Raw genomic sequence first — 16,222 nt, forward strand, 5'->3', positions numbered from 1 at the left:
TTAATATTGCGCAGATCTACAGATGACGGTAATCGATTTTCGGTATCTGTAGAGATTCATGCTAGGGAATGCAAAAACAATAACTCCGTTGTCTGTGGGATGAAAACTAGTTAATGACGCATTTTTTGGCGCCCTCTTCGTTCAATTTCTAAGGATTACTAGTTTTTGAATCAAAGTTGAGCAAAATTCGAGATTAAGTCTACATACTTAGCCATTTTTGATTAGAGGTGACCAAGTTCAAGATGGTAAATACATCAAACCGCGAAAAAACTGCCACAAAGTAGTGAATGAATATTTTTTGAGCTGGTATTGTTTTGAAACAATTTAGAAATTTAAATAATATCTTCCTCTCAAAACCCTTTTTGGAGCATCATTTGGAAAAAACAAACCAATAACACGACCTTTTTTGTGCCAATTTATGAATTTGAAATCAAGTTCAAATAAAAAACCTGCAAGGCTGATTAAGATTTGCATGAAGAATGTTAAAAAAATCTGTCTTATTGCATTTGGAGGGCCTTTTTCATCAGATGCTCCCTTCGAAGAGAAGAAGTAAGAGAATGAACAGCTAAGGGCCTTTTCTGATAATGACATTTTCCACCAAGAGCTTACTTTTTTTCAAATTGAAGCCAGTAGAATCGGGACTTAAGAAGGATTAACATGCAAATCAAGTTCTGTTATGAGATAACTTTGATTTCTGAATTAGGTTAAAAGGAAACTATTTATATATCTATATTTGTCAACCTCTACACCTCTTTTTATTTTGAACTAAATCACTATGCTATGATGATTTAGTAACACTAGGCACGAAGTTTGACCCATAAAAAATTGTGCAACATGAATCAATATGCATTTGATACCTCTTTGATCAACGTTTTGATGTCCATTGTATTAGTTCAACCGTCTATTGCGTGTATCACTTTTCAGAATGGGTCACACTGCTTTAAAATCCGCTGCACACTATTCGTAATAGAAGCTACTAGAGAATAAAAAAATAATCTGATGTTTTCACATCCGTCTGGAAACTTAGTCCCGTTTCTCCATGAATGCGTTAGATGCGTTAGACTACATTTTTTCTATTTTTAAAAAAGGTTGATTATATCCATGAACTTTTGAGATCATCAAATCATCTGCTCAATTTGGGGGAATTTTTCTCGTGAGATTAAAATTTTCCCCATTATTTGTGGACATCTTGTCGTGAACCTAGAAGGCATGATACCAGACGTTTGTGTGAACATTCCATTTAGAGGAGTTATCTGACTCCGACTTTCTTCTCTCCTTCCATCACTGTATGAAAATGATAAAGATTGGGAGATTATTTATTTGTTTTACTTGACTCCTATGGCATTGGGCAAATTCTTAAACTCTTTGATGGTATAACTTTAACCATCAACACATGAAAGGAGGTTCAGGGGATGTAATATTCCCGCTCTTTGGTTTTTGATTGGCATCAAGATTTAAGGATTTGGCTCTGGGCAGTTTTTACAAGAGAGGCATCCATGAGCTTTGTCCCAATGTAAGGTTTAGGGTCAATTCTAGTGACCGTAGAGGCTTAATGTGCGTTTTGAGAGCACCTTCAAGCCTTCGAGAATCCAGGCTAGTTCGAACAAAAAAGTCCACTTCTCTTCTTTCTCGGGCTCCTTCATTGTTCAATTTGCTACCCCCAAATATTCGTAAGGAATACGTAGGCCTTGTTGATTCGGTAGCATCTTTCAAGTCAGACTTGGACCAGTTTCTAGAAAGCATTCCAGATTAATCCTACATTCAAGGACTAACTCGGTCTGTCAACTATAATTCGTTGGTGAATCAGGTATTATTTGTATTGAAATCTAAATCAAATGTATAACTATTTCATCTTGAAGGGCTGAGGATTCCATTCCCAGTACCGATAGGGATGTCTGCACAAAGAAGGTGTGATTTGAAAAGTGGCACTTCTTACGATTATCAGATGAGATCAAATCAGGCTAAAAAGGAGCCAAAGGGCAACGCATGCACGTAGCTAATTTCTTCCCCACAACCAACGGAGTGAACTTGAAATCATAGTTTGTTGTATTCCCTAACATGAATCTCTACAGATGCCGAAAATCGATTGTCATCTGTAAATCTGCGCAATATAAAAATATGATTTATCATGAGCATCAACGATCTTGAATTCTTGCAATTAAACCATTGAAGTCTTGTATTTAGACCGTTCAACAAAAAGAAAAGATTCATCAAAAGTTGATATCATATGTAAGGGCTCGGTATATTAATCGGCATCGCTGCATGGTACCCCTTATACCACAAATTTCATCCTTTTGTACATGGCATGGCATACATTTTGAGTAAAACGAACAATTGCAATCAACAATTAAAAGATTCTGGAGAAGATCAGCGTTTGGGACAACACAACTAATTTGGCGTTAATTTTCCCCAAAAAGCTTTTCATTAACCTGAAATCTGCTTGCTTTTAGAGTGAATTAGCGATTATATGGTTTAAATGTGGGAAAGGGTGCACGGTCCAGAGGGTTCAAAAACAAGGCCAAGGGCCTAAGTGGTGAGGATGCAAGTCATTTGACAAGGACAAGGCAAATCAGTCTTAGGTTTATGGCAAATTTGAAATGCCCGTTGGCATTGCATTAGTGTGGGTTGTTATAATAAATGTTTATTTATTTGCGAGAATACATCTCAAAGGACATTACATAGGTATGAATTGATCTTTGATGGAAGTGTTTGAGATCTTGGTTCCAACGGTAGGCCGCCATTCGAGGCGTCAATGTCCACTAGAAATATTGGTTAGGCGAGACCTGGGATCAAAGTAATGATAATTAGGGCGCGTTGATAATATATTAACACGAAGAATGGACTTTTTAACGAAGCTGGGGAAGCTAGCCAGTTGGTATTATTACAGTTATTGTCATTTTTGCTGTATAGTCCTGCCATTTGCTTGTCTAGTAAATGTTTTCGTTTTTTGTAACACCTGTATAACTTGAGTCAGGATTCGAATGCATTAGGCATTTCTGCGAATGCAAAAGTTGCAATTCTTGTTTTATGGGGAAATTGAAGTTTTCGACCTTGAATTAGGATACTATTGATAGTGGGAATGGTAAGTCGGTAAAGGTTGATCTTTTTCTCTTAACTGAAAGTACTGGTCTTGAATTGGCAACTGCTTATCGACAATTTGGCCAGACTGGCATAGCAGCAGGTCATTGTAGGAATTCTGTTTAGAAGAACTGATTTCATTATATTTGCCCGTCGACAATCAACGAGCAGGTGAAAAAATGGCTTGCTTAAGGGTTACCTCTGAATGAGAACACTTGCAAAGTGATAATAATTTAAGCTTTTATTTCTGCTCTTTATGTAATTTTCAGTGCCATTCATGCGTGAGGTTTGCTTACTTCTAGGCTTGATAATTAGCAAGATTTTTTGTTTTGTCATCCAGTGAATAATTGATTCGATCCCAATAGCCAAGGACTTCTGGCAATAGCACACTCCTCTTCTTTTCTAGTCATTTTTTATTGAACAAAAGATACACTTTCAGTGTTCATTTTACTGCAAAGTAATTCAGCCTTCAAAATTCTAAATGATTTCTAAAATGAACGACTTTCACTTTGTCGTCATCATTGAATGGGATTGATACTTTTATGGTAAAACGGGCGCATTGACTTCTTTAACATTTTATGTAACCTTTTAGGTTTTCAAACGTAGTTTTTCACCTTGACGCAAAACATTCTGAATCGTATTACCCAGAACCGTTATTCCTTATCATCTAAGGAAAGCTTTCTAATATATAAGTTCTGCTTTTTGTAGTTTTGATTTCATATCTGTTTTATTGTTATGAGACCTTTATTTCACTGGGGTTTGGAACATTGTAACGAACATTTTTCGTAAAAGACACATAGAGCATTTAGAGCACGATAGTGAGCCAGATTTGCTATTGCCAATTAGTTGATGGATCAGATATGATATGAATAAACAATTATATGAATTTACTGCAACTTTAAGAAATGGATTGTAATAGAAAGAGTTGGCATACATGTACAAGAAAAGCATGGGAAAAACGCTAACTTTGTAGAGTTTGGTCGTGACAAGCCGAATTCAAGGTTTACAGCTATAGCTTTTAAGTGTTTAAAAAGGTCTTCAGGGGATTGCAATTGGGCAAATTCATAACATTTGCCGTCAACTCATTCTTGATTTGATAGCCCAAGTAAAGTGGATGAGACGCTCATGTGCAACTGCCTTCCAATCCTTCGTTCACAATGCAATGCAAATCTCCATCATTCCATTCAATTCGTGGGTCAATTTACGAATCACGTGCGCTCGTCTCTTGTACATATGTAGCTCGTCTTCCTCCCATCCAATCCTTATCCAAGTGCCATCCATGGTGTAAGAGTTTTTGGGTCGTCATGGAGGGGCTCAAGCATGGTCACTTGGGGAACCCCAATTATCCCATTGAGTCCATTAACTGCCGAAAAGTCCCACAATTGATGGGAAACGAGGCTCAGTTGGATCTCGAAATGCGAACAGTTCGAACATCCGGAGACACACACACACACATTCACATACATTCGCTCTAGTTGGAAGATAACTTGCCTTTTTTTGGCACCATATTTCCTTCTTGTTCCTAAGTACTAGTGCCGCGGGAGTTAACGGAGCAATCAAAAATTTCAAATTTGACTACTCCTGCTGTTCAAGTGCTTATCAACAGGAAACAGTTTCATCCAATCATGACATTGTCAATACTTTGGCAAAATGAAGGTAAGTCCTCTGTATTCCGTTCAGCACGGTGTTTTAAACTTCCCGAACAATCTCACCAACTCGATCCAGAACATGAAAGGATGTAAGGGAAGAATCCACGCGTGCCGTTCACTATCCAATGTAGAATTGAGTCTCGTCACCGTGTTAAGGAGTAGAACCCAGGGAAATCGTACCCAATTACCTGCGGCACTACTACTTAGCATAAGCGAGACTTCAATGATGAAGAACGACCAGGTTGACATGTCCAAGAGCGTACGACATTGGATCAACTCGATGTTAGTCCGAGTCAAGGAAACAATGAACTGATCTTTGGACACTTCTCTAACACTGCTTTAATCACAGCCCACGATGCCGGCCACTCGTGAAGTCTACGGAGGTCATGATTGGAGATGGAAAGGTCGATTGTATTGACACCACAAGTGGGCAAAAGGACGTCTTTTTAAGACACAAGGTGAGAGCAAAAGACACCTGAAAGCTAATACAAAGGAGGGCATCCTCGTCCACGCACATATGCAGATGATGAGACATCCTTTCTCATCTCAACACTCACACCATGTGTACGAGATGAGAGGAAAGTATCGTTGCCTTCCATTGTCTGTCCTGGCGACCCTTCACCATTACAGGAGTGCTAGCAAGCAAAGCAATCGTTCATATCCACTTCCACCTGCTCATTGGGATTGGCCAGGGCATCTGGAGTGAGGGACAAACACCTCGACGACAATTGGGACAGAGTGGTGCAATTAACCGATGCAATGAAATGGCCCAGAGGGTCTAACTGTTGTGTTTTATATAAAGACAGAGGTGCTTTGTAGTCTAAGAGTGTGAGTGTTTATATGGATGCTTTTTTGAGTTAGATTTTCGTTAATTGTAAAAATGAGGTTTATTGCGTAAGGAGAGAAGCACCCTTGATTTTTGATTTTATTCGCTTTTTTTTGCATCTCCGAAATGGACAATGTCTGAATGAACAAGTGCAACAAACATTTGACGAGTTACGTTTCTCGCAGTTTGCAACCAGACTAACCTCCAGCCCACTTTTTAAGTATTGTCGACCTTGCTTGCTAGAAAACATAAGATTACTTGGACAAAACCTAAATGGATGTCCACTTTTGAGGGGTCAATTATTGAGTGAGACCACGGTCTAAATGAACCAATCTCCGTGAATTGTTCAGGCTAAAATTATGATCACGGGTTCCAATGGTCATCAGGAGGTACACAGGCAACTTTCAGCGTTGAAAACTCAATGAAAAGCGCAACAGGGAGAACGATTTCCAAACATTGTTCGCTTTATTGAATAATGAGCAATGCCAGCATTAGTAATCCCCAATAAGGATAAAATTCACTGATGTTCAACACTATGTTTTTGGATGCAATGGTAGGCTACCATCTAAGAGAAGCTCTAGTGTATGTTTTTGAACATAAATTTACAATCTTTGCCGAAATTCAAATACGTAACGTGGGATTATCAAATGTATTTTGATTGTACAACAAATTGAGATTTGAAATTGTCAGATTTTGATCCACCTTTCATATGGGAACGGCAGTCCGGTTATGAAAAGGGCATTTTAATTCCTGCAAAAAAAATATTTGATGGTATTTAGCGATAGGCGATTCTCCACAAGCCGGGAGTAAAAAAATCTGAGGAAAAATGGAGGAAACTCATTTCGGAATGAGGTTTGCTTGAATATTCTGGAATAAAATACATTTTTACTCGCTGAAATGTGCATTCAGTGAAGAGAGAATGAACAGATGAACCTGTTGCCAAAGTTATTTGAGGTGCGTCTGCTCTTGTAAAAAAATAGAAATTTAATTGAATGAAACTTATCAATAGGACATCAAAAGCATCTGGTCCAAATTTTTCCAAAAACCGTAAGTTCTTAAGGGCTAATTTTTTTTTTATCAACCCGTTTACAATTTCAAGATTACTCCAACGTGAATCTTCTCCCGTATTTGAATATAAGTAATACTTATGTTATTGAGAAGCTGAAACTTGTTAGAAAATGAATGAGGTAACAACGATTCAAAAGTGTTCCTTCTTTCCAATAAGTTTACAGTTTACCATATATTAGCTCAATCATTATTCTTTTTGGGCTTATTTTGATCGTTACAAATGCACCATTTCGAAACCCTCATTTCGTTACTTTATTCTCTCAAATTGATTTTAAATGGAGAGGCGGATTGGATCAAATGCGAAATTGCAAGAACTGTATAGTGAGGATTTGAGTCGCCAAAAGAGAGTTTGGATCAAGCTAATTCTCTCAAATGAATTGATGGCAACAGTTTCGAGCCATTTCGAATGCAAATTAGAATTGGCTCAGGCCTATTTTTATGTTTCAAGGTGCTCTACAAGCTTCAATATACGGTATTTTAACTTCGCACCAACAGTTTCGATCCCAATTTCCAAAAGCACTATAAGAGGCATCTATGCTTCAGAAAACGCTACTTTGGTAATGGCATTATTGGAAGAAGTAATACATGATATTTTTGGGGGTAAACTATTTCCAAAATTAACTTGCAAAAGTGGAAGGGAATTGTGATGCACGGCAAAAATTAATTGATTTTGTTTGAATAACAAATATTTTTGTTATGATCAATACCCTGCCTTCAACGTCATTTTCTGTTAGTGTTATATCGAGAGAACACTTGCACATGCCTGTAACAAGTGCTCATGGAATTGCCAGAAATGCAGGGCTCCGATGAACTGCTAGCAGGGTGGGCAATTTTAGGAATCAGGCCGACTTTTTGACACGAATCAAGTGTCTAAAAATTGACAAAAGTGGACAAAAGTTTGTCTCCGTCAAGGAATGGAATGATAAAATCATATATCCAATGAGAAAAGATCTCGCTATAAAGAGTTAAAAAAATATAATGTAAACCTTCAAAATTTGACAAATCACTTCACAGATGGCTTCGTTTTCAAAATATACATTGTATTGTGTTTTGAGGGTCTAAGTTACTTACTTTGAAAAACTTCAGCTTTGTTAAGTTGAGCAAATATTGTTTATCTACGTTAATAAGATAAAAAAAAATTATCTTAAATGTTAGGAATAAGGTACTTAAGGTACAAGATACTTATTATGAAGATAATGAGGGCCCCTATTTGCAACGTCACACGACCCAAAGAAAACGGGAAAAGGCACAGTAGATTGCTAAATTGTTCTTTTCCGGACATTATGTGACCCGGGGCACTAATCATAAATAAGATTTTTATATAAATATTTAAAAACAACACAAACGCATTCTATTTCAATCGAAAAAAGAATTGGCCCACTCGGCCCTTTATTTGGTAGAGGCTGAATGACAAAGCACCTTCTGAAGTGCAGAACGTAAAACATATTTCGTGCAGCGTAAGGGGGCTATTGGAAGGTTTGCTCAGTTTTTGTAGTTTACCAATTTCAACTAAAACTAAGTCATGAAACTTGCAATAGCTTAGCTGGTGCTTATTACATTTCTAAAAATATTGTTTGAAATATTACTCATCCATCATTTTTTTATATCATTCTTTTTTTATGACATTTTATCAACATTCATGCTGATTTTTTACATCAAGCTTGCCTTACCTAGCAACATTGTAAGCGCTATGTTTGTCAATTACAGTTCAGACATGTGAGAAATATATCAAATTTTGAGCTTTAGCAATTGGGCAAGATGATAGATTTTTAGCCTGAAGGGTAGTCAAGCCTTAAAACAGAGCTATTCCCGCAAAACTCTTAAGTATTACACAATTTTGTTGATTAAATGAAGCTACAGAATTTAGATTAAGCTTTGGATGTAATAAGGATGTAATATTAAGCTACTCATATTTCTGAACACTTTACGGCAACTTTTTGGAGGTAGAGACATTTACACCTGCTTGCTGTCTGTGGCAAGAAAATAAGTTAAGAGATTGTCCTCTTAGCAATCTTATTTTGGGTATGTTTCAAGTACATGACGAATGTTTTAAGGGCATTTGGTACCATCAATGAGCTTTCTTTTCAGACAAGAAATAAGTTGAAAGTATATTTGCTTATAGTTTTGCGGTTTTACAGTTTCGTATTTTTACATTTTTGATCACTTTTGGACAGGGGTGGACAAAATTGTCCAAAAATGAAATTCCCACCGTGACTACGAGTCAACTCGAATCATTTCATAATTTTTTGTTCTTCCTGGGAAAAAGAGGTTGCGTTAGCTCGAAAAGAAAGTAACGCTGTTGTATCCAAGCATTCCGAGCTCTTGTCAGAGTTTATCCACCTAAATTGTATTTCATTCATAAGCATATTCTTCGGAATAATAATACTTATCTTCATCATCTTTACTGCCATTAAATGACAACCTATCAGTCGTTAGATTGAATGATGGTCTTTCCAATGAATAGGTTTCCTTCTCTATCGAGTTAATCCTCAGAGACTCCATGGCCGACGTTGAATCGGATTGTTCATCAGAACCTTCGTAACTGAATGCTTCTGTTGTGCTCGAGAGCCTGGATTCTTCAGAGATGAATTCATCACCCTTTAATGGCAAACGCTTCTCTTCAATCTGAGCCAAACGAGCTGAGGATGAGAATTTTTTGAGACTTTTGTAGGCGGCGTTTTTGTCTTCGGGCCCAGAATTCAAGTAAGTTTTCGTTGGAGAGTGCTCCGTTTCTCTAGAGGTCAAGAGTTTGCCGCTAAACTTAATTCGGAGTTTGTCTCTCGTTTTGCCCATTCTTAGCACAATCCTGTCTCCAATATCCAGATCGGAATTCATTCCTGTCGAGACTGAGGTTGTGTGACCTTCGCCATGATTTTCCGTAAATTTGACCGCATGTCCAATTTTGAATAAGGGCACGGCTTCATCATCCGATCCCCTGGGTAGTTTACTGACACTTCCAATGACCTGCTCAAAATGTGCGAGATGTTCTCCAGCATCTGCAATGACTTGGATCTCGACCTTGATTTGCCAAAGGCCAGGATGACCAATGGTGAACAGATTTTGTCCGTGAATCTGGACAAAGTTGTCATTCTGAAGGTGAGGGCTGCACTCTTGTATAGGATCCTTTATGGGCGACACGCATATTTCGTCAGTGTGCCAGATTCCTTCATCCAGACATTTCGTGGTCACGGCTGCAGCTTCTTTGAGCCCAGAAATCTCCAGATTGCATTCAAATTCCTCAATATTGATTAACGGATCCGAGGGTAAATCAAAGGCGCCTTGTCTGTAAACACCAACGTTTTCTGAAAGGAGATGATTCTTTACGATTATGTGTTATGTAACTTATTTCATTTACCGTATGCTATCAATTGTTTGACCCACTTGGTGGATTGAGCTGATCTTTAAAATAAGAATGGTGTTAATGGAAACACACAACTGATAGCTACTCTTAAAAGGTTATAAGATTTTCATATATGATACCATTTCCAAATCAGAGAAATCGTCATCATACATACTGTTTTCTAATCCATTCCTTAACAATTGAGAAACTGGTTCTTTTTAGTGACAAATGGGTAAAAACATCAAATGAATTTGTGAACAGTGGTGAAGAGATCATTTGAGGGCAAATTGATGAAATTGAATGCAAAGCATATGTATTTGCCGATTATCACGGCTATGAATTTGATTCTCATAAACGCAAAGTAATCAAAAAGTCAGTTAGAAACTTTATTTCATGGCTTTGCTCGTGCGTGGTTGGAAAGTAGTACTAGGGCGAGTCCGGACTCGAGTCTTTTACTCGAATTTAGATAAATTGGCCGGAGTTGAGTCTTTAAGAAAGGAATTGAGTCTTCACTTTTCCTAGACTTTCGCAAGTAACGGCAATGCATTACTTTTTTTCAGTAAGAGTTCAAGCCGCAGGAAACTTTTCACTTTTAGGACTGTTTGAAACAAAAATAAAACCATTAAGATAACAGAGTATGGTCTTGATGCGGCAAAAGACCTGAAACACTGAACACTCCATCCACAAATACAAATGATTGGTCAACGCCCTTCACCACAACCCCAAAAGCGGCCCCAAAGGCACAAGAATCAAATGATGCAAATTGGCATCTTCATTAGGTAAGTATCCAGATGGGATAAAAGGATATAGGTAGTTGTTGACACCAGAACGCAATGTCCTCATCAGCCGCACCTCGCTCCATAACCCGTCTCATCTTCAATAATGCACACAACCTTTAGTATTCGGGCAAAAAAGCTGCCAAGCGACTCATTTCGGCCTTAAAGCCTGGCCCTCCATGCGCATGACATGGCAGAATGGGCCCTGTCTTGCACCCGTTGCCAGGCATCAAAGATCACCACTTACACGAGGGCCTCTATGCATCATTTCGACAGTCCACCATGAGCTGCTCGTCTATTTGTGGACCGCCACGTGGACTTAATTGGAGCACTACACCAAGCAAACGATGTTAATAACTCTTATGGGTGTGGATCAATTCATCCGATGGGCGGAGGCTTTCCCTACGGTTTCCCGTGAGGTTGTTACGTTTGCTGAGATCCTTCTCAGTGGCTGATTGTAGAGATATGGCGTGCCCGTCTCTTTTGTTACGGTTAGAGACCGACCATTCCCCTCATCAGTATGGGGTGAGGTTATGGACTTGCTCGGCATTGCACATAAAAAATACTACGGTTTACTCTGACAAAGAAACAGATTGGGATGGAGCGATTCCATCGCCAACTCTGCTACGGACCGGTGGGCTCAAGAGTTGCCATTGAACATGTTGGGCAACCCGTTCGTGTCAAAGAAACCCATAGTTCTGATCTGCGTTTTGGCGAGGCTACACGGCTGCCCCGTGGAAACTTCAGGCTAGCTCCCAAACCAAGTTATTAACCACGAGTACAACAGACGTTTGCACTTGCCATTCAGGCGAGGTCCTAAATGGCGAATCGTGAGTATGCTACAATGATCTACAGTAAATTAATATCAAAGTTGCGAAATGTTTTAATCGGCAATTCTTGAGCACAAGCTTTTGATTCTCTCCGGATTTCATGCATAAGGCATCGATCGAAACAACTGCGGGGTTTGGTGAGCACAGCACATAGACGGAAATTTCGCATGTATCTGCATGTATCTTTCCACAGTACCAACTCTCACCGTTGTCAATGGTAACTAAATCAGCATTACGAAAGTAAGATGGTAGGTTTGCGATCTTCAGGCCTTGGTACATTTTCCTTGATCTAAGTGTTGTAACAGTATGAAAAGGTTTAATAACCAGTAGTTGAGTGACAAAATTGAAGTTTTGAACGTTTTACCCACACGCAATTTCATATATCCTTTCACAAAATTACGGAGGCACTCTCGATAAATTCGTAAAATTTATTCATGGAAGCACGCATTCCAAAATCATAATTTTACCAAAATAGAATGGAAGAGTTTCATGTAACACTGTTTTAAGCTTGGAAAGGCCTGTGGAAAGAGACAATGCTGCTTTTGAGCTCGCCCGTTGTTAAAATATATGCAAATCATTTAAATCATCTGCAAATTGTTTCCAAATGAAGACGTCAATTGTTTACTTCAAGTTTTCCCTGGGTAGTTGGTCTTGATCGAGCTTTAATATTTTTTGGCACCTAGTCTTAATCGAGCTTTAATACTTTTTGGTACCTACTCGTACATAAACTACTGGAATATGAAAGGGGATCCTAGGGCCCAAAACTTTCATGTCAGGAGCGACTGTACACATCGTATTCTTCGTCAAATGGGACTGACCCCATCGCTCTGACTAAGTATTTCAATTTTCAGACCAATGGAATGACTGAGTCAAAAACAATGCCTCCTCAAAGCCCAAAACATATTTCCCGACAAAAAAATGATCCAGCCCTCTTCTCTTCTATTCATTGATTAGAAAAAGAGGGTTACTTCATTCAATTTGTGCCGGGTTCATTACTGGGCTTTGAGAGAAAATAACTTCTTATCCACTTGTTCCAACAAGCTGAAAATTAAAACGCATTGCTGTAGCGATATGTTTCAGTTGTTCATAATTATGTTCTCAAACTTATGCAAATAAGATTTATTTACATCTTCGACCCTTATTTGCAGCTTTTTGCACCCTGGACCTTTATTTACACCTTTTGCATCTTGGGCCCGTTTTCAATTTCCTGCATTTTAGACTTCTTTTGGCTGATTTTGTGTAGGTGGAAAAATAATATTTTCACTGTTTTGAAAAGAAATTGGCACCCCTGACGGATATTTGCACTTGACAATTCAGGGTGACGTCTGTCACCTCCTTCCTTTGACACATATGATCCTACAACACACTGGAAATATGAAATGAAAATATGCTATCAAATGAAACTCCATTAACAGCAACTCACTGAGCACTTTCAAATAATGGCATTGGCTGAAGTCGATTTCTTAAAAATTGAGAAGGTTTTCTTAAGTATAAAAAATGTTGATACCCGGAAGGGGCTTGAATTTTCCTGTCTATGCAGTGATTACAGTACCTATTCCGGACACCCTGACACCAGCCATCGAAATTTGAAGTGCCCCTACTGCCTTTGATTACTTGGGGGACGGACGGGCAAGTCATGGCTGATGTATCGACAACACCTGTAATTGTTATGGAAGTTTACTCTTGGATTACCGCTCAGATGCTGATCCATTAGAATCAGAGCTTACGGTTAGAAGACTATGTGCCCTGGGTACCATCTTGCTTAAAATAACATAATATGCCAAAACAATAGGGCTAGTCAAGTAAACGCGTTCATGGACAACTGACGTTATTCCATGGAGTAAAATCAAAGACAACATGCCCAGCCAAACCGCACTGTGCATGCATTGGATTTTGACATTTTTCCAATTTTACATGCTTGTCTAGGCAATTAGCATTGTCGTATTGAGCCAATTTGATAGTGCGTTCACTGATTAACACCAAACATGCTCATTCAGTAGGGTTTTGTAACACAACTCGCTCAAAATCACTCAATTATTGAAAATTCAATGGGCAAATGGTGCGAGTTGACTGTTATGTTTGTCTTAGTTCTCTCTCTCCAAAATGCCCAAAATCAGGGTGCTGGACCACATTTTTCCTTGAATTTCATTTACCTGACATCCCCCATACAAAGCATCTTTGACGTTTTATTGGATCCTTATTTGCATCCGGGGCTTGTTTTTTTATATCTGTAATTGCATCTTAAGTGTCTTTTTATGCATAATTTTGAGAACCTTTATTCGTGGCTCATCTTAAGGCTGCACGTCCCTAGTAGCATATCTGTAACAAATTTCAAATGTTTCCTCAATTCTTAAAGAATTCCGTATATACATTAAAGTAATGGACCACATCATTCATCTCATCTCCTCCAATGTAATTATCTAGTTATTAAATTAACAAATTGACTGTTTGGTTAACAATGCCGACCGTTAAGCATTCCAAGAGTTCAATTGTAAAAAAATGGCCTCCCGATTTTGCCCACTGATGCGCAAGGCAAATGTGAAATTTCGAAATTTCAAACTTAAAAATTTCACTTACTTGTGTCTTCGCCAGCCATGTTGTTCAAGATCATTAATATATGGTGCCAATTCCTTAGAACCGATCGATGAAGTCTGGCTAGAATGGCAGTGATTTCAGTGAGGACTGCATCGGTCTTGAATTTAACCTTGGCCTCAAAGCCCTTGCCAGAGCCAGTTTTGCGGATCTGTTGATCTTGATTGGCTCTAGACTTAATGTAATTGGCCAAGGATTTGGCGAGCCGATTCACTTCTAAAGCGATCTCTTCGTGATCAACATCTTCAAAGCAGTCTTGACCAGGATCACAAAAAGGCGCCTTGGCCTTCATTGCATTGGGATCTTCAGCTTGTCGATTGCGAATTGGATCGGAATCTTCTGCTTTGGTTTGGAACAAATCATTAAATCTTCTGGCCAAGTCAGAGACCTCTTCCGGCGAGGGTAAAGTTCCAGCGTTCAGTTTTTCCAAGCAATTCTCGATTTTGAATTTGATATCCGTGATCTCATCATGGTTATCAAAGTCTTTGGATCCCGTTGTATTTTGAAGGCCATTCTTCATTATCGTCAAAACGTTATAGAATAAAACCTTCTCTGGACGCCCTTTGACTTCAACCTCCGATCCTCGATTTGATTGCATACTTCGGAAGGCCAATTTTGTTTCATTTCCGATGATTGGTCTTATGCGTTGCAATAATAATTGAAACTTAGGATCATCGGGTCTGTGGATTCGCGTTAAAACTCTACTTTTGACATCGTTGAAGGGTTGAAAGGCTTGGCCTATGATTGGGTCTGCAAATTTGAAGGACGAGCCTTTGAGGGGCAAATTTCGCCTGTTCAAATTGCCATCTTGGAAAGTTTGTGCATTAGTTCCATAACTGATCGGTTCCACGTCCTCTTCAATGAAGTCAGATCGCTTCCGTGATCTCAAATCACTCAATACTGAAAGGAGAAGAGCTCTTATCTGAATAAGACAATAGTTTTCGTGACCAATGTTGAGGTATATAGTAGAATGGCCTCAGTTTACCTGGTGATGATTGGATTTGGGCGAACATTAAGCAGCCAAGCCAGAATCTCCAAGTGTTTTGGAACTTAATCATTGATGCAACGGCTATGTTCTAGTACAATTTCGATGACATCACTTCGTGTTTGACATTTGGCCAGAGAGGTGTTCGGACATGATGCTACTCGTGTTTTTTTATGATTTATGGCATCTATCAGCCGTTTCGACATACGCTTCTTCAAGAACTGAAAGCTTGGTTATGTTTTCTCTTTTCATATTTCAATACGGTTATTGAAAATATCATCCAAGTTCATGGGACTTTTAATACCACAGGAAGTTCTCGTTTTTTAGATGTTCATTTGATATTTGATTTGTGTTCTCGTTTAATCTCAGATTTCATGAATAACTATTCCGTGTCTTTTAGAATTTAGGCATGTGAAGTAAATAAAAAGCAATAAAAAAACTTTGGTGCCCGGAGTTTGGCCTTTTTATATTCTGTGTAGGGTTTTTAATTTTTAAATAATTAGAAAAGTCACATCACGAAATTCCAATCAATATTATTTTTTGTCTTAGTTTTTAGAAATGCATTAGTCGTGGTATCACATATCAAAATTGAATCAATGTCACATGACCAAGAAGCAATAACTTCATAAAGAAACAATTTAAAAAGAAAAGAGTTAAAAATGGCATCAGCATGAGGACATGGTTTACTCAGATCTGAAGGGCTTGTTACGTTTGGCCTTACCAATGGTTAAACCCTGACAAATTTCCTCGTCGGTACCAAGATCAGTTGATTTTTAGTCCCTTTACCCGCTAACCGTGTGGAAGCATTGACGTTGGTGGCTAGGTGTTATCAAAGCTTGATTTCAAGGACAAGCGTGATTAAAAAATCTATCAATACAAACCATCAAAGAAAAATTAATGACACATTTTTAAAGCAAAGCAACTTATTTAGCAATATTATAGTACTTTGTGGTTTCAAAAACAACCCTTACGCAGTGGTATTTTTTCATTGATAGTGTATTCAACCCTGATCCATCATCTTCAGGCGAACCATCAATAATAGTTTTTTTTCATTCCAACAAATATCACTGCCAAAAAC

General features: G+C 38.4%; 1 protein-coding gene across 1 annotated transcript; it reads right to left on the reverse strand.

Annotated features, from left to right (window-relative positions):
- Positions 1-8,744: 8,744 nt before the first annotated feature.
- On the reverse strand, positions 8,745-15,322 carry LOC131881065 (uncharacterized). Its single transcript, XM_059227824.1, has 3 exons — positions 15,145-15,322; positions 14,145-15,059; positions 8,745-9,923 (listed from the first exon to the last, which is right to left on the reverse strand). Exons 1-3 carry the CDS (start codon positions 15,215-15,217, stop codon positions 8,974-8,976), a joined length of 1,938 nt encoding a protein of 645 aa, XP_059083807.1. The 5' UTR covers positions 15,218-15,322; the 3' UTR covers positions 8,745-8,973.
- Positions 15,323-16,222: the final 900 nt, after the last annotated feature.

The sequence above is a fragment of the Tigriopus californicus genome, chromosome 5 (assembly GCF_007210705.1).
Source record: "Tigriopus californicus strain San Diego chromosome 5, Tcal_SD_v2.1, whole genome shotgun sequence".
In the NCBI taxonomy this organism is placed as follows: domain Eukaryota; kingdom Metazoa; phylum Arthropoda; class Copepoda; order Harpacticoida; family Harpacticidae; genus Tigriopus; species Tigriopus californicus.

Bases quoted from the DNA above. Each gene is read 5' to 3' on its own strand.
- LOC131881065 (XM_059227824.1), bottom strand. From the start codon at position 15,217: ATGATTAAGTTCCAAAACACTTGGAGATTCTGGCTTGGCTGCTTAATG. The intron at 15,060-15,144 runs GTAAACTGAGGC...TTCTCCTTTCAG, and splicing joins CCAAATCCAATCATCACCAG to TATTGAGTGATTTGAGATCA. The intron at 9,924-14,144 runs GTAAGTGAAATT...ATCTCCTTTCAG, and splicing joins CATGGCTGGCGAAGACACAA to AAAACGTTGGTGTTTACAGA.